The sequence below is a fragment of the Parambassis ranga genome, chromosome 24, assembly GCF_900634625.1.
Source record: "Parambassis ranga chromosome 24, fParRan2.1, whole genome shotgun sequence".
NCBI classification, from domain to species: Eukaryota; Metazoa; Chordata; class Actinopteri; family Ambassidae; genus Parambassis; species Parambassis ranga.
The window spans coordinates 1913890-1936032 of record NC_041043.1 but is presented as its reverse complement, the minus strand read 5'-3'; the positions used below and the strand labels follow the sequence as shown (position 1 = coordinate 1936032).

Here is a 22143-nt window from a genome sequence, read left to right as displayed (position 1 = left end):
TGTATTTGCCTTATGCAAAGACATGCAAATTTAAGCTTGCAACTTAAAGCTGGACTACAACTCGGGACTCTATAAGATGGCCCCTTAAATGGGGGAAGGCTGCAAAAAAAATAAAATAAAATACCTTTTCGCATAGTGGAAAAAAGAAGCACATCATGAATAAGGAACTTTAGGGCCCCCAAGGACCACAGAATTCACTTATTATCTTGCATAATCTAATTAAACTGTCTTATAGAGGGAGTCTATCCCAAATAAAAATTCAATATTAAATGCGGTTTTGCGGTTTAAATGGTTTTACCTAATATTGTGTTCACGTGATATATTCTAATAAATGGATTTTATTTTGAAGGCCGAATTGTGGTATTTCCGGTAAATGTGTCAATAATCTGACTGGACTCAGAACAAAGGTAGAAACAGTAGTGCGGTCACGTTGCCTCCTTATTGTCTGTTTGACAGCAACAACAAAACACCAAAGACGAAATGTAAAATAACGTTTGTACAAAAGAAACAAAGTTTAACTGTGAAGCTATTTAAACTCTCACAGGAATTATTTTCTGTGCGTTTCCACTCACCAGTAAAGGAAACAGAGGAGTTTTGTTCCCTTGGAGACGCCGTAGCGGGTGTGCACGCAGTTTCCGCCCACTCCAACCTCAGCAGGAAGAGAGAGGAGTACAGAGAAAGTAAGCGAACTATCAAAACAAACTAATAGGGCTGACCATTACCGCTTTACTCCCGGCATCCCCGCTGCTGATTACCATCATGGACGGCATGACGATGAATCTGCGGTGTTTCGGTGAACACCATTCTGCAGAAATGTTCGTGGATGACGGGGAGGAAACGGTGACTTCAGTGGAGCAGGTGAGCGGAGGCACAGATTAGCTTCGTTTGGTGATGTGGCTAATGCTAGTATGCTACTCTTCACTATGGATGACGGTGCGCTTGGAAAAATGTGACAAAGATGCAGTTGTCACTCAGTGCAATCTGTTTACTCATAGTCGACAAGTTACCTGAAGCAGTGGGCAGAAATGATTTGGTGATCGTGATTTTGCTGCTGCTGAAGTTCGCAAACTTTAGCCTGCACATAGCTAGCATTGTACCGTAATGAGATTAAGTTTGAATGAATTTGAGACAGCTAGCTGTTAGCAAACAAACGGAGACAGAAAGCCTATGTACGACGTAGTCCGCGTGTTTTTCATGTAATTATGATCACTTACAGTTAGCGTGTGGTTCAGTTAATTCACAGCTAATAATTTATAAGTGAATGTTAAAGTGAGTGAATGTTGCACATCTGACAGGGCTGTCCAAAAAAGAGCCTGACTAATAAAGCAATAAATATATCAATAAAAAATTATACTGTGTTGATATATTGGCCAATAGTAACTTAGCATAATATATAATGTGCTGGTTAATTTAGGGACAGTCCATATTTGTAACAACAGTTTAAACGTCTTAGCCTAAGAGCTAACTTAGTGCTTTAAGTGAAACTGTTGCATAAAGATAAGTTTAAAGTCCATCCATCCATTAGCTGTCCCTAGCAATAAACTGTGTGTGCACCCTGTCTACAGTTTGGACTATTGATACAATCTGGCATCAGTACAGTGCGGTGTGATCAGTTTTTGAGCCTGTGTTGCTGTAAACCATACAGCAGCTCTGCATGCAGCCAACAATGATGACTCACTGGCAAAATGTGCTAATTTGTTTGTCTGTGGTTCGGGCTGAACTTCATAATGCCTGTTCATTCTGCTCTTTTCTCTAACATTAGAAAAAAGTGGAACACAGCATTGAAGAAATCATCAGTGTTTATAAGCAAATGCACAGCTTACCACAGTAAGTATTAACAGTGTGCAGTACAAAGAGGAGCTTCTCTTGTTCTAGATATAATTGTCATTTTATGTGGGTGTTGAGTTGCACTGTGGGTGGAAAGAAATTACACTGTTGTTTTTTTGTGAGTCTGAAGAATTGTGATGATGATTTGGCAGAGAAAGGAGGAACTGTCTCTTTCTCTTTCTCTCTCGTCTTTTCTAGTATGATTACAGTAATTATGTATAATCAGGACACTGAATTGTCCCGACCTCAATTCTGTAAACCACACAAGTGTTTATAGCATGTTGAGTTGTCACAAATGGGTCTGATATTGTGTACCCACAGTGATCATCTACTCAGAGAACTCTTGTAACATTGACGCCACTATGAGGCATATCCAGGAACACAATGCTGATTGGCTGTTTTTGATAACAAACACCTGCTGATTGCTAATAAGAGAAGGCCACACAGTGACGGTGATGCCTGTTATCTGAACGGTGTGTTGATCAGCCCACATACATTGCTTCTAGCTGTCGGCTGCCGTTACTTCTCAATGAGGTGACTCATCCCATTTCTATGACAACTGCTGGACCAGAATGCTGCTGGCACTGCAGCCCATCGCATTCAGTGTTATAAGATAATTGGTGAAGTCATATTCTATAGTAAGTAGAGAACATCTTCTTTTCTGGACTCTGGGGAAATTTTTTTTATTTTATTTTATGCAGGTTCACTAATTTTTCACTGCTACATAAACCATATAAACTCCTGCACCTCTATAGTAGCCACACCGAGAAGCCAGATATGTCTTTAATTCAGTATAACACTATTATTAATTATTATGATTTAATTATAAATAAATAAGTTGATAATTGGTTAAAATAAACTTCTATGGGCACGTATGAAAATAAATTAGGCAAAAAAAAGATAAGGGAAGATTAATCCTACTAGGTTTCGGCTGCATGTAACAATAATCCCCATGAGCGCTGCTCATTTTGAGACTTTTGTTTGCCCTCTGCATTAAACAGTGAGGTGCATCCTCCTGCTCCTGCACTCCCCTCTTCTCATTGTAGAATTGCTGCAGTTGTTTCTGATAGTGATCCATGACTAACCCTGTGTAGGTGTAATTACAACGTCTGTTGCAAACACCGAGTGGAAAGGGCAGGCAGAGAATAGGGGTGGATGGGTGGGTGGGTGTCATGCAGGAGGGAGGAAGTGTCGGTTGTCTTTGACTCACTGATACATACAGTGTCATTCACACACAGAGCTACAGATGCCCATGAGATATGTGCTGGCTTTGCTGTGGTGCACACCGATGTGACGACGCCTCTTTTTAAAACAGTGTTTATTTTTATATAGTCTAAAATATAACACAGAGCTGTGTAGTCATTGTGTTATCATTACATAACACAATCACACACAATAGAGGCAGGTGGTGGAGGAATGAATACTCACATTGGTTGCAATCTGCTACCTCACCACTGGATGGCACTAAATCGAACACATTAGTTCTTTAACAGCCTAAAGTAATTTGCAATTCTGTCCATTAATGATCCATTTTTTACAGGAAATAATAGAAGGCTGGCCTTATCTATCTGTCACATTGAAGCTGTTTTTAAATTCCATCCTTTATTTTTCTTCAGGCCAACATTGCTGCGGGAACAGCATTATCAATACCTCAAGAAGGGCTTACGTCACTTATCAGATGCTTATGAGGTACAGTATACAAGTCAAGAACACACAACTTAGATTTAATTTAATTCAGCACAGTAGGCGTGTTATAACTGTATCAGAAAAGCCAAAAGTGATTATATACTTTAACCATTCTACCCTCGTCTCTGTCTTTGATCATGTGGTGTGTGTGTGTGTTTGTGTGCGTATGTAGTGTCTAGATGCTAGCAGACCATGGCTTTGCTTCTGGATTCTTCACAGTCTGGAGTTGCTAGAGGAGCCCATTCCCGCTGCTGTTGCCTCAGAGTGAGACACACACACACACACACACACACACTGCTACCAGCCCATGCAGTGCCAAAGATATCTCATGATTTATTAGTTCTTTCAATCACCACAGGAAAGAATGCAAACACTGCTGCTAGACAAAATGTGGTTTGTGTGATATGGACTTCTTAGACACAGCAAAAAAAAAACTTGTAGCATAATCCTTAAGTCCAAGCTGAACCAAAGCATGCTATTCTATAAACCACCATTTTATTCCATAAATAGACCTGATGTGCCTCATTTCCTGTCCCTCTTATTCTTCATATTTAATGGAAAGACAGACTGTCCTCCACAGCAAGAACAATGCTGTGCCTACACCCATCGTCACACTAACCAATCACAGGGGCTGGCCCTGAGCCCAGGTTGCAGAGAACTCAATAAAACCACATACGATTTGCTAGCTGTATGAGCCCTGGCAGAAATGTGTTAAAGTGATACCTCATGTGAACCTCAGCTAAGGACAAACTCTTTAGAGATGCCGCTCAAAGGCTTTCTAAGGAAAGGTTTTCAAGCTCCGTATATGGGCAGTGTGTGTGTGTGTGGAAGCAGTGCGTAAGCAGGCAGCACGCCATCTGTGGCAGCTGCTGTATTGATAATGCACTGGGAATTATCGTTCGATTGTTGTTTCTAATACCAACCAATGGAGTTCTCACAGTAATAAAAAGTCATGGTGTTCATGAATCTTTGTCCTTTGTGATTAAAAGTAATGAAAGTATGATTACTTATGCAGCCACGACTCCAAACAGTGTTGCTGTTATTGCTAGCAGAATATCATTTGATTAAATTACTGCCAGTCCAAAGTAACACTCTGCAAACCACGTAGCGATTGCTGATGCCAGGCTGCCAGCCCACACTCTCATTATTACAGCGCGGTGTGCCAGCGCACCGGCTGGCACTGCCCAGCGCCAATGTGACGCCTTCGTGCTCACACGCATACACACACGTGCACAGGCCCAGTTCGAGAATTTTTAACAATGCAACCTACAACAGATTGCTCTCTCTGTCCCATGAAGTGCACACTGTTCTCAGGTCAGCACTGGCACCGCACTGTTTGGCCAAAGTCAATGCAGGCTTCCCTTCCAACTCAGTTGGCTGAAAGGCACCCTTCACTGTTTTGTGATTTGGTTCCATGGCAGGGGATGAAGAGAAGCATTTGTGTGAGGAAGGCAATGAGGTGCACAGAGGCTGGAAAGAAAGGAAGCTGCGGTTGAGATGGTCCGTGCTCTGTGACACGTCAGCAAAAAGTGAAGTAACCCGATGGTGCAGGCTTTACAGGCTGCTGAGTGGCTGAAAGCTCCAAACTGAAATGAGGGGTCTTTTTCAGTATCAAGGAGCTTTTAGCAGCACACATTCACACCAGTTTCATCTCAGCTAGAACATCAGCTGATGCATCAAAGGTTAGAAAGAGAGAGAGAGGTGAGGGCTGTACCTGACCACAAATGGTCAGATCTGGATGTTCAGCACAGATTCCTCCCTCTTTCTTATAGATCTAGCATTTGGGCAATCCCACCAAGTCACAGGAACATGTTTATCAGCAGAAAAATCCATGTAAACAGCAGCGCATGATGCAGATTTTCAACATTTTCAGCATACTGTGTGATGTTGGCTTCCCTGTGAATGGGCAGCACTTACAGTTCTGAATTCATCTCACCCATTCCAGTGTGTGTCAGTTTCTGGCACGCTGTCAGAGCCCAACCGGAGGCTTCGCTGGAGGACCGGGGCAGCACGCCCACCTCGCACCCACCTACGCCGCTGTCAACGCCCTCTGCATAATTGGCACAGATGAGGCCTATAACGTTATAGACAGGTACTAGTCAAGATCAAGCGCTAACATTATGTTAAATGATCTCACCACTAGATGGTGGTAACTTCTACACCATGTTCCTTTAAGTCCTGTGCTTTTTTATTCTTTTTTTCTGAACACCATAATAACAATGAGAACGCATCTGAGCTTTATTAAAAATGATCTCTTTACCTTGCTCCCTTCCTTCTCCTCCCCCTCTCCCCTCTCTCTCTCCCCCTTCTGCCTACCCTCTCCAGGGAGAAGCTGTTAGATTTCCTGTGGTCATTGAAGCAGCCAGATGGCTCGTTTGTGATGCACATTGGCGGGGAGGTAGATGTCAGGTGAGTAGATAAAGCTACCTCATCCACCCTCTGTTCCCCATCCTCACAATTAGGAGCACAACTGCTATTTACGCTGGTATTCATCATCACATTTTACAGCTGCACAGTAAGTGCTCTCACCAACTAAGTAGGACATTTTTAAGACTAACTTTGTATTTTATCATGTTTTTTTAAATCTTGTGTTGGTAGAAAAACGGGAGAAATACCCACATTTCCCTAGCATAAGAGTAGATTTGTGTTTGAATCTTGAGGTTAGGTTTAGAATAACACCATGGTTTGGGTTACAAATAACCCATTCCCAATGTTAGGCACATGTCAAAAAGCCCTTCTTTTTGCCACAAAGCCTTTCTGTTGGGTGCAAATAGCGTTGTTGGCTACAAACACCTGGGTGTGAATAGCATCTGTCAGAAAAATATCATGCAAATATGCTTACAGCGTCATAGCCCAGCTAAATTAGAGGCCTTTAAAATGAAGGTAACCTATGTGCATCTGGGTGAGAATAGACACAGTTCAGCTGTTTAGCTCACTGTATTAGCCCACGACATAACAAAACACTGTGTTCTGCACTTTACTGTGCAAGTTGGTAGTATGTGGCAGGTGAGAATAGTTTGCCTTTTTGGAAACAAAAATATTGATTTATTTGTTTCAACATTTTTTTTAAATTTGTAGTCACACTAATGCTCAACATCAGGCAAAAAAGTGCATGTTTAGAAAAGGATCATGGGTAAAAGGGTAAAAGTACCAAATATAAGAACATGTTGGAAAGCCTTTCTGGGTGTAAATAAGGTCGTTGGCTACAACCAGCAAGGTGTGAATAGTATGTGCCAGGGGGAAAAACATTACAAATGTTTTCACATATGTGTGTATCGTTATATGTACAAAAGCCTGCTAATGCAGCTAGTGTAGCCTTTGTCATTAAGCACTGTATGAGTGTCTGGTTGACCTCACTGAGCATGCTCAGGGACAAGAGTGTTTGTTTAGCTTGCTGAAAACAAAAAAGTACAGTGGAAACATTCACTGCACTTCCAGCCATGACACTGACATATTGATGATGTGATGGCAACAGAAAACTTCTTTTAGATTTAAAGGATGGGTTATAAGTAATAATGACCATTAACGACGGCTAGCAAAATTACCAAAACAACCGCAGACACAGAGATCAAACTGTGTGTTTGTGTTTGGTCTGCTTGCAGTCTAAAAATACCAAGCGTTAGAAGTGTTGAGTAAGCAGACCTCCTGTTCACATCTTTCTTTTGTTGATCTCTATCTGTCCAGGAGTGCATACTGTGCAGCTTCTGTAGCATCCCTCACAAACATCCTCACACCTAAATTGTTTGAGGACACGACCAACTGGATCCTCAGGTACAGACAGAGCAAAGCTGTTAGTGATTCCTGTTTCTTTGTAAATACAGGAAGTGTTTTTATTGCTGTGCCGGCTGTCTGTAGGTGCCAGAACTGGGAGGGCGGACTAAGCGGGGTACCAGGTCTGGAGGCACACGGCGGGTACACTTTCTGTGGCACGGCGGCCCTCGTCATCCTGGGCAAAGAGCACATGCTGGATCTTAAAGCCTTGTTGGTGAGCAGTTTGTACCAAAAGCAGCACAAGTGTTAACATGTGTTTGACACTGCTGCCACTGTCTGCCACCCTGAAGCACCTATTCAAATAGTGTTCAGTTAAAGTCAAATTTGCATGAGGCTGGTCAGAAAACCTGCCCCCCCCCTCCCCCTTGCAAACAGGCTGGTTAAAAGTGTCCCTCCTTATTTAAACAGCCTGTAGTAAGTCTCACTCCCCACACCCAGCCACAGTCACAGGTCAACAGATCAGGTGTCCTGTGTCACTGCCCGTCCGTCCCAGTGGGGGATGTTCAGCAAAGGTTGTAAGTCGACACTGGTCAGGAATATCTACAGCGGCTTGACTCACCTGCTGCGCCTCCTCTGCAAGACTCACACTTCATGTCAGAGCTGCTGTGATACACAGTAATGTAGGCTACACCTCCACTGGTATTAAACCCAGTGTCTCATCATTTTTTCAGTTTAAGCTGAGCCAAATCGGTCTACCAATTAGCCGTTTCCATGGCAACAATATCACAGCCACTGGGCAGGTCACAAGTTTTTACTCTCAGGAGATCTCAGCATCCTCACAGGCAAACATGTACTAACATTTTTTGTTTTCTCCTCCCTCTCAGAGGTGGGTGGTCAGCAGACAAATGCGATTCGAGGGAGGCTTCCAAGGCCGCTGTAATAAACTGGTGGACGGCTGCTACTCTTTCTGGCAAGCTGGACTCTTGCCTCTTCTCCACAGAGCCTTATTCAAAGAAGGTACCTTTTTATTTGCTTTCTTAAATGGTTTATTAACAGCCAGTTTTCTTTTCCAGCTGACATTTAAAGAAAAAGTTCTCTGAGGTCACGCTGAGGTCCATCCTCCAAACACAGCACTGAGTGAAAGGCAGTGGGGTGTATTCTGGAAACCATAATTCAGCTGACAGATACTTATTATTTATTTTTACTCATTTTATTTACAACATATTTTATATCTCCTCTTTAAAGTCTTTATTTTCTGTGACAAAATGAGTCGTTGAATCATCTCAATTCAAACACTAAAAATTATCGTTTTTCTTATAGGTCCTATTTGCATTCATCATTTCCATCTTATTCACTTGACTTTTTATTTAAAACTTAACATGTGAGACTCAAAGGAGATGTACAGGTAATACGTTTTTTGAAGTTGTGAATGGTTTAAAATGTAACTGTTTATATCCAGGCATTTAAATCAGAAATCGGAATGAAAGTCAGAATGCTACAATTCAAAAGTTGGAATTCTGGAATGAAGTGGAAGTAAAAGTCAGGATTCTGGAATGTAAAGACAGAATCATATTGTACTCAGCATTAAAAGCTGCAGACTTGGTGGACACGCAGTGTGTGTTTGTAGGGAGCTTTCATAACAGATCAAACACTAATGAATTCCTCTTAGTTTGCCAGAAATGAGAGCTGTAAATGATTTATGCTCCTGACTGTGACGGTTTTGGTGGACTGTGGTTGTACAGGCGAGTCGGAGCTGAGTCGGCAGCGGTGGATGTTCGAGCAGCAGGCCTTGCAGGAGTACATCCTCCTCTGCTGTCAGAACCCTGCAGGGGGCCTTTTGGATAAGCCTGGCAAGTCAGTACCACACACCATCTGGTCTCACACACACACACACACAAAGGCAGGCAGCAGCACACACACTCTGCACAATTAAATGATAGTCTTATGGTTCATCATATAGACATCACTGTGCTGTATTGTGTCTTCATGTGTGCAGGTCCAGAGACTTTTACCACACGTGTTACTGCCTGAGCGGCCTCTCCGTAGCACAACACTTTGGAAGCATGGAGCACCATCATGAGTTGATTCTCGGCAGGGAGGAGAACAAACTGGTGAGGACAGAGGGTGGGACTATTCCCTACTGGGGACAGTTTTGTTGTAGCCATTTGTTAGCAAGCTACTGCATTCATAATGTTGTATGGCTATTTATAAAAACACTAAAACAGTCCTTCTATCTTATTTCCTCCGTTGTTGTGGGTGGGGCTTGATTGTTTTCTGCCTTTATGACGTGAAGCGCAAGAGCTTCTTCAGGTGCAGAACACACAGACAGAAGGAGGAAGTACAACTACGATGGTCAGTTTAGATGAGCAGCTGGCAAACAGCTCCTGGAAGGAGAAACACGGCGCGCAGAGCGTCTGTCCAAAAGGTGGCGATAAAAACTAATCCCAGTATTGATCACGGTGTTACAGTGGCTCGCGCACATTAAACACCAGGAGACGGGATGTATTATTGCAGACAGTCACGTTCAGAGTTAAACTCACACTGACCAGAGGTCTGCTACAGTCAGCTGCACTGATCTTCTATCTATTGTCATGCTGTACGCCCTCTTCCCTGAGCATTATCAGCTCGTTAGGCCAGGTAACCACGACTGTGCTCACAATTTACAATACAATTGCATTGTCAACCTTTTGTGTGTGACGTGCGCTGCGTAGGAGGGCCGTATGAGGAGTTCTGCACACACACGTCTCGCGGAGTATGGTACCTCCGTGCCGAAACAAACTTTTTTTTTTTACTCTTACCACCCGTGGAGCGAGTTCTCTGTTCTCGTCCTCGTCGAGTATGGAACAGCCTTTAAAAACACACCTGCAGTTACTGCTTATCACCACAGGTGTCGCCAAAGAGAAGAAAGCACCCACTTTAATAGGTCACTTCAACTTCTCTAACATTAATCAGCCATGTTTTTTTTTTTTTAAACACACCTGCGTTATCGGTAAGCATGCCTTTATGTGTTTAAAATAGGCTGGTGATCAAGATTAATTAGAGTGGAAAAGGGGGAAGCAATGACTTGTTACAATAGGTAGAGTATCTCAGCAGTCAGACATGCATATATGGCTTATTTCCTGTCCCATGTGCATGCATATGTATATCAGATAAAAACAGCTATCATGTTCAAAACGAGGTGCCAGGCGAGGAACAGTGTCCATGTGCATCAGTCTACAGTCCTGTAGAATAAATAGGCCACTTTACAGCAGGCAATTCTCAAAAAAATCAATAAAACGTCTCCAAGGATAGTGGCAGCAGTTTACTGTGATATAAATGTTGACTGTGTAAGTAATATTGAAACTGTAATTACCGTACAGCAGAGTAGGATCTGGGACACTGCAGCTACACAAAAAAAGACAAATGATCGTATACTGTGACACAACAGATGTCTTATTTATCTTTCTTAGGCTCCGACTCATCCGGTTTACAACATTTGTCCAGAGAAGGTGGCTCAAGCCCTGCAGCACTTTCACGGACTGCCCGTCCCCGAGGTCACCAGGCAGCCAGGCACACCTGCCGACAAAGGGATGCCGGAGACAAACGCCTCAGCTGACCCTCAGTCCTAGTCGGCATCACTGTTTTTGTGAATCAGCCTAACTCTGAGGATCGGACTCAAAGCAGCCAGTCAGGCCTGACATGGGCGAGCCCAGCAAGCAGCAGGATGGTCGACCCTCAGTAGACATGAGGGCTGGAGTTTAGGAGCCTGACAATAGAGGTTGTGTGTGTATGTGTGTGTGTGAGAGAAGCTTAAAGTTCAGCTGATTTTTTTCGCTTGCATTGCTTTTGTTTTCAATCTCTGAAATAAACGTGGAACTTTATAAGGTCAATAAAACTTTATATGGCACTTCTCAGGTGTTATAAAATGCCTTCAGACACACTAGTTATGAAGCAGAATCCAACTAATGTAACGAATGTCAGGGTCGTCTTTAGAGTCAGGACCAACTTTTAAGGATATATACTGAAATCTGTCTTCTGATGACAGGATTTTTATACTTTCATAGGCCAGAAATGCAGTAAAATGGTAACAAGTTCTAATATAGTATGTAGTCATAGAGGAGGGTCTCCCTTTCTGTGTCGGGTATCAGGTTCTCAGACAGTTTGGGCCTCATGCTGGTCACCCTTTTGTTTATGCTGATCACCTAGGAATGATGCTGTAAAACTGTAGTAAACATAAAGGGGACTAGCTAAAAAAATGAATTTGGTAAACTTTTTAAAACTGACTCTTCTACCTATAAATAAAAAGCTTTCTGTAAACAACACAGATTCTCACACTGTGCCGGAAGTAATGGTTGTTTCTCTTAGTGACCATACACGTAAAAAAAAAAACTACAAGGGATTATTACATAATCTGTATTTATTCTACAAACCTGCAGTTGTGTTCTTGTTGATATTTCTCAACACTTTGATGTGAGTGCTCAGTAACCACACAGGGAGAGAGCCTGTTAAAGGATAAAATAGTTTATTTTATAGTCTCATAGTAAAGGTAGGCCTCAACTTGCAAGACAATTGTTGGCAGTATGTACAACATACTTGTAATTTCCATGGAATGGAATCAGACAAAGACCTACGACACTAATTATATCCTCCTAAATGGAAATAAAATGGAAACAATATACATACACACACATTTCCTAGACACACAAAATGCTTCCTTTTTTCCTGGGGGGTGGGATTCAGCAACATTTTTACTGTGTTTAAAGCACGACACGCTGACAGGGGACTTGTTTCGCCTCCTTGTACTGCAGAAGACAGGAGCTACCTTTTTGACATTCAAATATCTATTTTCATACTCTTAAACTACACGTGACAAATTGGCATTTTCCCATAACTTGTGTGATAACTACAAAATTCATAACATACTTTTGAAAACATCCAATCAATGCTGCTTTTTTTTAATTATATATAAAACAAGATTTTTTATTATTCAGCCACCTAAAGTCATTCAACTACTTCAAGCTAAAGGACAAAATACGATACAAGTTTAGGAATATTCTGCAAAACATCAATTTCAACAAAGGAGTTTTTTTTCTTTTATTCTTGTTTTAACAAATGTGTCAGGCAGAAACCATCTGCAATCCAGTGGGCCTCAAGTGGGTTTACATCAGCTTAAAGCATCTTCACATTCTTTAGTGGAAAAAAGTAAGCTACAAATGTTTCTCTCTTTTTTTTTAAAGATTTTAAAAAGGTAAACGTTTTCAAGGACCATTTATCTAGGTGTGTGTGTGTGTAAATTCTAAACAGGTTTTTATCAAGAATAACAAAAGAAAACAAAAAATATATAATATAGCAGTGCTTGGAAGAGTACACCTGGCTCACCCTGTCCCCCCCACCGAAAAAAAGACCTGGGCAGGAGGAGGAGGGGCTTTATTGAGGGTACAAAAAAAGCATCAAGTCCTTAAGTAGCCAAGCTGCCTCTTTTTGGATTTTGGGTTGTTGATGTTGCTGGGAAGAGATACCCATGACAGACAGCCAAAAATAAGAGAAGAGATGGGGGTGGGGAAAGGCGAGAGAAAAACCTGAAGCTCTCTGAAAGAATTAAAGTAGTCGTCTTCCACCCTGCTCACTTCCTCTCCCCCTTTTGGTGGAGGCTGGCTGGAAAGACGGACGATTGTGGCTGCGGCGTGAGGAGGTCTGATGGGTCATGAGTCTCCAGTGCGAGCCCACGCAAAGATGGAGGAGAGAGAACGACGAGGACGGTCAGGGAAGCTGGGGTGGATGCTGCTCTTGGCATTGAAGGGGGGAGGGAAGGGGAGGGGTGGAGGAGCCTCGAGAGCTTTTGAAGGCTGTGCTCCCTGTTGCCCTCCCTTGCTCCCCCACTGCCCCGATCTTAGCCGTGTTTTAGCCGCTGGGCTCTCTAGCTGGCTTCCACACGCAGCTTTTTCCTGTTGGGGGGCTCCTCTGCCTCCGACTCGGAGCTGGAGTCGGAGCCGCCGTCGAACGCTGACACAGCGCTGCCTTTGGGGTTGGTGTACAGGCTGCTGTCAGACGACGAATAGTTGGACTGGAGCTGGGTAGAGCCCTTCACCTTCTCCAGAGCACGGACTGCATGACACGAGGACAACGATCAGCGAGGAAGATGGACAAAAGAAATGATGATAAGCATCAGCACTTCAAGTCGCTAACTGGCCACAGTTCTTTAATTGACTATGTTTACTCAAGAGGAAAACACATCCGTGTTCTACAGAGGTATTCACATTCCTCAACCTCAACATCCTTTACCATTGTTAAGGTGACAGCGAGGGCAGCTTTGATCTGTTATCTTTTATCACTACAGCATGCAATCGACGCAGAGCGAGGAATTTTCTCCACCCTTCAGGTCAAAGCTGATGTGTTCATGTCAGAAACATTTTTGCAGCTCTGACAGTTAACAGCAGGCAGACATGACCGAACCCTCACAACTGCTCCAAACTCCACTCCCCAGCTGAGATGTCTGCAGACTGAAACGTGAGCCCAGTCGTGCTGCTCTTACCTTGTTGCTCCAGCAGTGCGTTCTGCCTCTTCAGGTCGTCGATGTCCTGCTGGTGTGTGTGGTTTTTCCGCCTCATGTACTGGATGTACTCTGTGGCTTTATCTAGGATTTGAGCTCGAGACGCCTGTTTGGTAGACTGCTGTTAGTGACACATGCAAAAATTGAAGCATTGATGCAAGTATACAGGGTCCTTATCAGATTTCTAGCACAAGAATTCCTACTGCTGCTGTGATTCTACACTGCGGGGAAAGTAGGCCGACGCTGCGAGTTTCTGCACAGCTTGGCTCCTCTTAACCCCTTAAAATCTGTTAGCGCTTCAGCGTGACATGCACATTTAACGACTGCTCACCATTACAGCAGAGTGCTACATCAGCTGCTAACTGGCTGCACATCTGCTCAGATGACTTTCTGTCATTAAGAAATCTTATCTTATAAGTATATAAAAAAAGCAGTACATTTTGCAGTAAGGCTTAAAGTTTTACAAAAGCAGCAGGGACTTTTGTAGGGAACTAAGAGTGCTGTGTGCCCAGTTACTGAGCCCACTCCAAATGTTCTCTATGTCATAGATGTCAAAACAGGAAGAGAGCAACAAAAATTTCCTCATAATAACTTCCTGACTATGTAAGTATTTAGTCTGCATCACTGCCCTGCTGCTGCCAAACCATTTCACTGAAGGCACATCTGACAAACACCTACATATACCTACATCAACAGCAACATTTACATTAGATAAACAAACAGCATACAAACAAACATCTTGCATGAATTTTTGAATGTCAATTGTGAGGCGGGGGACTTACAGGCTGAGCTTTACCAACCTTTTCTCCCTGCAGGGACGGTACCGAGTCCCGGAGGCTGTGAAAGCTGTCTTTGATGTGGTCCCTACGCTTGCGCTCCAGTGCATTGTGGTGTGCCCGTTTGTCTGCCTGCAATGAGAAGAGTCACACGGCCTTCAGCCTGGCGGCAGAGCAGCGTGGGTAGAGAGGACAGCAGGTGTCCAGCCGTCCCTACGGTCAAACCTACACAAACTGCTCTGCTGCCAAGTCCCACTTTGCATTTAAACCAAAGCACACAGTGTATTCTGTGTGTGTAACCCACAATACAAAGAGCAACAACTCGCTTAAAATTAACATCAACAAACTGATGTGAGGGCTTCAACTGACAATTATTTATATTCTGTTCTGTGTCGCCAACAATCCAATCTGTCTGAGTAATTGGTTCAATACCAACAAAATGATTCAATTCTAATTTTGAAAAAAATGTGTCCATTACAGTCATTATATATATATAATGACTATATATATATATATATATATATATATATATATATATATATATATATATATATATATATATATATATATATATATATATATATATATATATATATATATATATATTAAACATCAGCAACTGCCTTTACTGTGAAGGTCGCTTTCAACTTAGCCTTGCCTGTGTGTAAGCCAGGCTAACACGCAGTGTATGTGCTACATTTGCCTCAACCGAGACATTAAACCTACCAACACTGCTCTCACAGTCAAAATGTGCATCATAAACAAGGCTCCGTGAACCAGTAGAACACAAAGTGTGGTTTAAGGTAACCTGACACACCAGATGGTTTTGTTACACAACCATCTGAGAAGCTGTTTAGAAAGAGGCACTCTCAGAAAACATTGGCAGGTGATTGATGAACTGTTTAACATTGCTGTGTGTTCTCATATCATCCACCTGCCTCACAAGGTGCCTGCTACAAAACCCAATGTCACAAGTTATAGCGCTCTACTGCTGCCCCACTAAATCTAACCATTTTGATCAAAATATGCAAAACTCACAAGCGTGACAGTAAATGAGGGCGTAGCTAAAATATTCTCACAATGACCCAAACAACCAAGTTAAGAAATTAGTCAGACTTCCAATGTACTGTATGTGCACAGCGATTCACAAAGGTCAGATAAAAATCTTTAGCAGACCTGATGACAAATAATCAATCATTCTTTTCCATTAAAAAGGATGAACTAACTCCTGTTGAGTGGTTGTTGTAATTTGTGGTTTATCCACAGCCCTGTCCTCTATGACCTGCCTCAGGCACCTCCATGGTGAGATCAAAGACATATGGATGGGTGGAGGACAACAACAACCGGTCCTAACAGTGTACTACACATGAAAGGCAGACTTATTAGACATTATTGAAGGTTTATGATGTGCAGGAGTGTTTTGTTGTACTGTAACACTCGTATGACTACACTGCATTGGGCCAAGATCCAAACTATTTTCATGTCTTTTGTCACGCAAGTAGAAACAATTGCTTTCTTCAGCCACACTGGCTGCAAATTGTGACCTCACATTTACATTGTAATTAGAGAATAAAGGCACAAGATGGCTGCTGTCGTCACATGACCAGAGGCAGGCAGGAGATCAGTTTGCTGCCTGTAGTCCAACCTGTTTTTTTAGGCCAAACACATCCCAGCCTCCATTCAAATCTGATTCTGGACTAATCCACGCTGTCACCAGACTGAGACATTAAGCCCGACACCCAATCAGAGCCTGTGCTCTTCTCACTCTCTCTCTCACACACACACACACACACACCTCCTACAAAGTGATCAGAAATGAAACTGAACGGATGTGCCTGGTTATGGTATTGCCTCGAGACAGATGGGAGCCGAGGTGGAAGGCACATGCTTTGAAATCATCTGACTCATTTTGTCCACAGATCACACCAAAAACCAAAATGGCCATAAGTAAGACACGAAGCAGGTTACAACTCGCTTTCCACAGCTGGGAGGGACCACGTTTAGAGTGTGACTCAAGTACTACTTCACAAACACAGGAGAAACATCCTGCTACACAATGACAAACAGGAAGTGAACCGGTCCCACATGTCGATTCAGTGAAACCGAAATTAAAACTACAAATGTATAACCCATGCGATCCACAATTCCCATCTTGTGACTGCTTGGCTGGAGAGTATTCACAAGAGCCATGGAACATCCAGGAGAGGCAATTCCACCAGGACCATGTGCCACGGAGAGGTGTGACTCCACTCCCTCCATTAACCCCAGCATAAACAAACACATGACGGCTGCTCACGGTATGTGCAATTAGAAGCATGGCAGCCATTTTAATATGGATGGTTTCAGTGGAGACATGAGGACTGTGCTCCTTTTCAGATGTCACACTTCTAATTTTGACTATTGTTTTGCTAAAGGTACATTTCACAACATATCTACATGTGAACATCAGATAATAACCAAAGCATACTTCTCTTTTCAGGGACATGTCCTATTATTATATTTTTAATCTTAGAACGACACTTAAGCACGACACTGCTCCACATACAGTTATGTGGACATAAGGACAAGAGACCTGCCCAGAGAATGAGACTAAGCTGTGGCGTGTGCCTAAACAAAGAAACAAATAAAATTTTGATGAGGAGCTGAAGTTAAGTTTTTGCTTCCAGGCATTTACTGAACTCCTGTGTTTTACAAACCTGACGGTCATGTGAGCAGCAAGGGACAGCATGAAGGACATTCATGGAGATAATGATCTTATGACTTAATAAATTTATCATAAATCTTCTCTAACACGAGGTGATCTACAGAAGAATCATCACTTCATACAGGTGAGCTGTCACAGGTTTTTAGCTGCACTTGGATTTTTATACCAGAGATTCATGTTATAAATGACATTACAAAAATCATGTATGAATGTCATAGTATCACAAGAGAACACTTGTGTCATTGTCAAATATCTTTACTGCTTGTAATGCACAAAGTCTGCATGATCACGGTTTTTAGGGTAGACGAAAAATCCCACAGACATGGGCAGCTGATGAAGTCACACAGACAGCATCAATCGACCTTGTACTGACAGATATTTGGCTTTAACAACTTATTCTCACTGGAAGCTAGCATCAATGCTTAACAGTAGCAAACAAAATGGATCAAATCTCCATGTTTTAAGTGCTTTTTGTGGAAAAGTCTATGCGGCTGTGGCTGATTAAGCGCCCAAATAGTGAAGGTACAGGAACTTCTCACTAATTTCAGGCTAATGTAGCTTATTTTTACTGCATGGAATTGATAACTATCTCATTTGTAGATGAAACTGAGCTACATAAATTACGTCAGATAAGTACAATGACCGAAGAGTCACTGATCATTAACAGCCAGTATATCTACAGCCAAATGCACAGACTTGTTGTGGTGCCTCCTTAGCTGCATGCTTTATGCTAGCTGAGCTGTTAAGCACCACAATAAATAGGTATCCGGTTACCTGAGTGCAACTATCATCAGTTCATCATAAAAACCGATACCTTTCACTGGCTGCCTATGAGGACCTGCCAGCTGAGCTGCTCCCTCCATTCTATTCATACCTGACCATGAAACATTACATAACAACTCCAGGTGCCAAGTGGAAGAGCTGGGAGCTGCTGCTTACTGGCTACTGGTGGCCGTCTAACATTGTCTGCATTAAGTTTACACTCCTGTCAGGCTGGTGGAGACTGTGGAAAACCTTCTTGCGCTAATAACAGTGGAAACGCCAATAAAGCCGAAGCTACAGCAGGCGGCTGAGAGTGCTGCTGCAATAGAGTCAAGAAAAAAAGAAATTTGACTACCTTTTAAAATATATTCCACTTCTAACAACAACAGAAAAAACAAAGCACAATTTGCTTCAAAAACAATTGATGATCATCACAATTTCTAATGAATTACCCTCCAATCTAACACGTTCACCTCATGCATGACACGACACATCATGTAGTATCCATTAAAACTTTGGCTCTGAGCACCCAAATAATTCCATGCCTAGGCCGTCAGCCTCTTATCTCACCTTCCAGGTCGTATATACAGACAACAGATGCACTATTTATCACCATGTAGTGCTGGGAACCTATTCAGTGTCTGCCCTATAACCACCATTAGTCCTTATAATATATACGCCAAGTTACACAGCAAATAATGCAATTAACAAATCGGGTGTCGTCGTTTTAACTAAACTGCACAGTGCCCCCTGATTTCACCAGCTGTAAACGACTGCTGCTGTTAGTGTTAAATTTACTCAGCTGTAGCCAATTAACATGAATTCTCCTGAGTTGCCAAAACCACAAAAGAAGAAATCTCATCTGTTACCTTCTTTACAGGCTTTTCACGGCTAACGTTGGCAACATGTCTGGTGGTTTTGGGAAAGAAGACATGACACTGTGTGTGGATTTTACTAAAAAGAGAGAAAAATGTGAGAAAGATGCATCTTTTTCTCTCTACGTAAGCAAAAACCACACCGCAGATGCCAATTAAGCTTGTATAACTTAATATTATGTGACCATGGTAACACTGTTACAAAAAATCAAATGTTCCTATTTCATTAAGTTCTATTTGTATATGTAGAGATGATGATGTTACATGTATTTCTGAATTTCTTGCACTGCTGCAGTAAGGTCTGTTGGAGGGCACCAGCACAAAGGTTTTAAACCCTAATATCACTAAGGCATGTTGTGAATGTTTTAATGCTTCCTGATGTCTCTCCTGCGTTTTAATTCTGCCGATCATGTTTGGAGTGTCGTTAAGACGCCGTTTCGTGCAGCAACCCAGTCGTACAGGGTGTTTTTCTCGCCGGTATGCGGTGCAGCTATACGTCATTCATTGAGGCTGCCAGCCCTTTAGTGGCCTGTAGAGAGAAGATGGCTCTAATCACTGGCTGCAATACAGGAAAACATCCCGCTGCACCCCTTCCTGACACGAAGCCTCGGCCGAGATGCAGGCGCGGCCGGCGGCTACATGCAACAACCTCCGTAGCTCCCCCCTCCTCCTCCTCTGCAGCTTCATCACGGATGCACAACATTAATGTAAACCGCGTCTCTTCGCTGAGCTGACCTACATGTGTAATTTTCCAACCTGATCTTGAGCGGAATCCCCGCGGTGTGAAGTGAACCGCCGAGGGTAAACCGGCTTCCACGGACCACAGAAGGCTTCGTATTAACCGGAAAAATAATAAACAGGCAACAAAAAGGCTTTGTAGCAGGATAAAGCTTTAGTCTAAATATAGATGTCGTGTCACAGCCTCCCTATTGCCGTGTATACACAGGGTTGGGGATACCCTGCAATGCACTACTAACGCCGTATACAAGACGAACAATCGCCGCACTATTCTATTAAAAAACACTTCTTTACAGTAGAAAATATACAAAACTGCCGTACAACGTTATTATTTTTTACACATCAATGTGTGATTCCACCGAATAACAGTGCCTTCAAAAAAACCATTTAGGTCATGTCAACCTCCACAGTGCAATCTTATTTATAAACCAACATTTGAGCAAAGTGTGATAAATAAATGACTTTGCAACATCAAGTGAGACAATTGTTTTTTCCGACAGTGGACAAATCCCCCCAGCATTACGCACCACAGCGTGATATCTCGGTGATTCTTCCTGCAAAGAAACAGAACAAAAAGTACAATTGTAGCCATAATTGTTTGGCAAATCTCACTGTTTAGCTGAAGTCACTAGAGAGTAAAATTATTTAGGAGACTGGCAATGCTTTGATTAAAGAACGTCTGGTGTTTTATATAAATCAACTAGAATCCTGACTAAAATACTTAGAAAACCAGAGCTAGCCAGCTTACTGGTGGCTAACGCTAGCTGCGCAGCTAGTTCAGCTAAATAGCCAGCTAGCAAAATAACATGCATAAAAAGAAATAAGTGGCCATACTCACGTCGCTATCGACTTCGATATCATCGTTATCACTCATTCTTCGATAAATAATCTACTTTAAAGGGACGGGTGGCTAAAAAAACAACATGAATCAGATTCACACCGAGGGGCGCACCAACACACGGACAGCTAACAGCTCACGTTCTGTTTGGACAGAACAGAGGTGGACTCTACGGTCTCCACGTGACTACGCTCCACACACACACACAGCTGCCGCTGCGCAGCACGCATGCACGGCGTCCCAGTGGCATATGGGTAATGTAGTGGCCTAGTCTGTTTGTTTGTCGCGTTTTATCGCGACAGCTTACATTCTTACTACTTTTCTCCGTAGGATAATTTAAAGAGAAATTCTACTCATACGGTGACTACTAGAAACGTCATCAAAATGTTTGACAATTATGTAACTTGAATGCACTTCGTTTTCCTAAACTACAACCTCCGGGAATCATTTAGCGTGCTTGCTACGTCACATCACCGTTTTTCCTGCGATGCACTGTGGGAGCTGAAGTTTGAGTTCTAATTGTATGTCAGTCTGAGCAGCTAAATAGGGCTACGGCTGAGACACGTGGATTTCAAGAAACGCAAATTTACACACAGTCTCACACACAAGTACACACGTACGCACACACACTCCAGTCCAGTGACGCACAACTACTCACCAGTCCAATATTTACTTCATGTACATTTTTTTAACCCACTAAATCTGTAGCCTATAACTTTAATTCCCCTGTAACGCCTGCACACTTCAAATAACATTAAATAAAAAAATATGTTTTTATACTACAACTACTACTACTACTACTACTACTACTACTAATAATAATAATAATAATAATAATAATAATAATCAAGAGAAGACTAACTGTTCATAGTCAATATAATGCTTAGTGTCTGTACCACATACCTTGACAGAAGGACCACATTATATAGGCTTAATGTTGGTCATATAGAGTGGAGGGACAAATTGCAAATAATCTGCACTGCTGCTTCTTTTTTTAACAAAATTGTGCTGCAGATAAGGAGCTTACAGTGTGGATTATTTTGCAGTGCTGCAGTGGATCATTAAATGTGTAAAGAAAAAAAAAACAAGCTGGAAGCAGCCTCATCCATTCTCCTTGCAGGTCAAGAGGCCACAACAGCTGTAGGCGACACCCTGCCCTCCATAGCCTTTCCTGCACATACAGATTCAGACCTGTGCCAACCTTCATGCTTTCATCTCTTCCTCCACCTTGAAACCAGTCTCCATATCCTCCCTTTCTGTCTTGCTTTTTTGCAATTTTATTGAATTACTCTGAATGTCGTGCAGCATAGAGGGCGCACTCAGAAATATAATGCGTAACAGTATAGCCTATTTAAAAGATGACAACACAGTAAGGCCAGGCTTTAATAATGCATCCGCTGCAGTGAAACCTCTCCATCTTCATGGGTGACAGTGGGAGACACCATCCCACCATATTTGTGCGCACTCCATTCGGATCCCCCTGAGGGGTGGGTTTACTGAAAAAAAAAATATGATAATGAGTCAGAGCTCACAGAAACTGAAAATTTTCTCCCATCTTGCCACACCCTGATTTCCCCCCAGGCCCGAGTTTTGAAGTGTTTGAGCTGGTAGTATTCAGGCTGCAGGGCTCTGGTCGCCGGGCGGACATTGATTAGCTGTGGCTGGGACTGAAGAAAGAAAAACTAGTAAAAAATCCA

General features: G+C 42.5%; 2 protein-coding genes across 8 annotated transcripts; one reads left to right on the top strand and one right to left on the bottom strand.

Annotated features, from left to right (window-relative positions):
- Window positions 1-637: 637 nt before the first annotated feature.
- fntb (farnesyltransferase, CAAX box, subunit beta) lies at window positions 638-11110 on the top strand. Its single transcript, XM_028398109.1, has 12 exons — window positions 638-858; window positions 1763-1827; window positions 3444-3516; window positions 3686-3777; window positions 5459-5605; window positions 5839-5922; window positions 7198-7284; window positions 7369-7498; window positions 8109-8241; window positions 8967-9078; window positions 9221-9335; window positions 10674-11110. The coding sequence occupies exons 1-12, from the start codon at window positions 760-762 to the stop codon at window positions 10830-10832; spliced, it is 1296 nt and encodes a 431-aa protein (XP_028253910.1). The 5' UTR covers window positions 638-759; the 3' UTR covers window positions 10833-11110.
- A 1162-nt stretch (window positions 11111-12272) lies between these two features.
- Window positions 12273-20625, bottom strand: max (myc associated factor X). Of its 7 annotated transcripts, none has more exons than XM_028398021.1 (5): window positions 20447-20625; window positions 20136-20162; window positions 14536-14661; window positions 13736-13874; window positions 12273-13308 (listed from the first exon to the last, which is right to left on the bottom strand). In XM_028398021.1, the coding sequence occupies exons 1-5, from the start codon at window positions 20480-20482 to the stop codon at window positions 13121-13123; spliced, it is 516 nt and encodes a 171-aa protein (XP_028253822.1). In that variant the 5' UTR covers window positions 20483-20625; the 3' UTR covers window positions 12273-13120. The 7 variants fall into 7 exon arrangements, with proteins under 7 accessions (XP_028253822.1, XP_028253823.1, XP_028253824.1 ...); XM_028398022.1 differs by having other exon boundaries at window positions 13736-13859; XM_028398023.1 differs by having other exon boundaries at window positions 14554-14661.
- Window positions 20626-22143: the final 1518 nt, after the last annotated feature.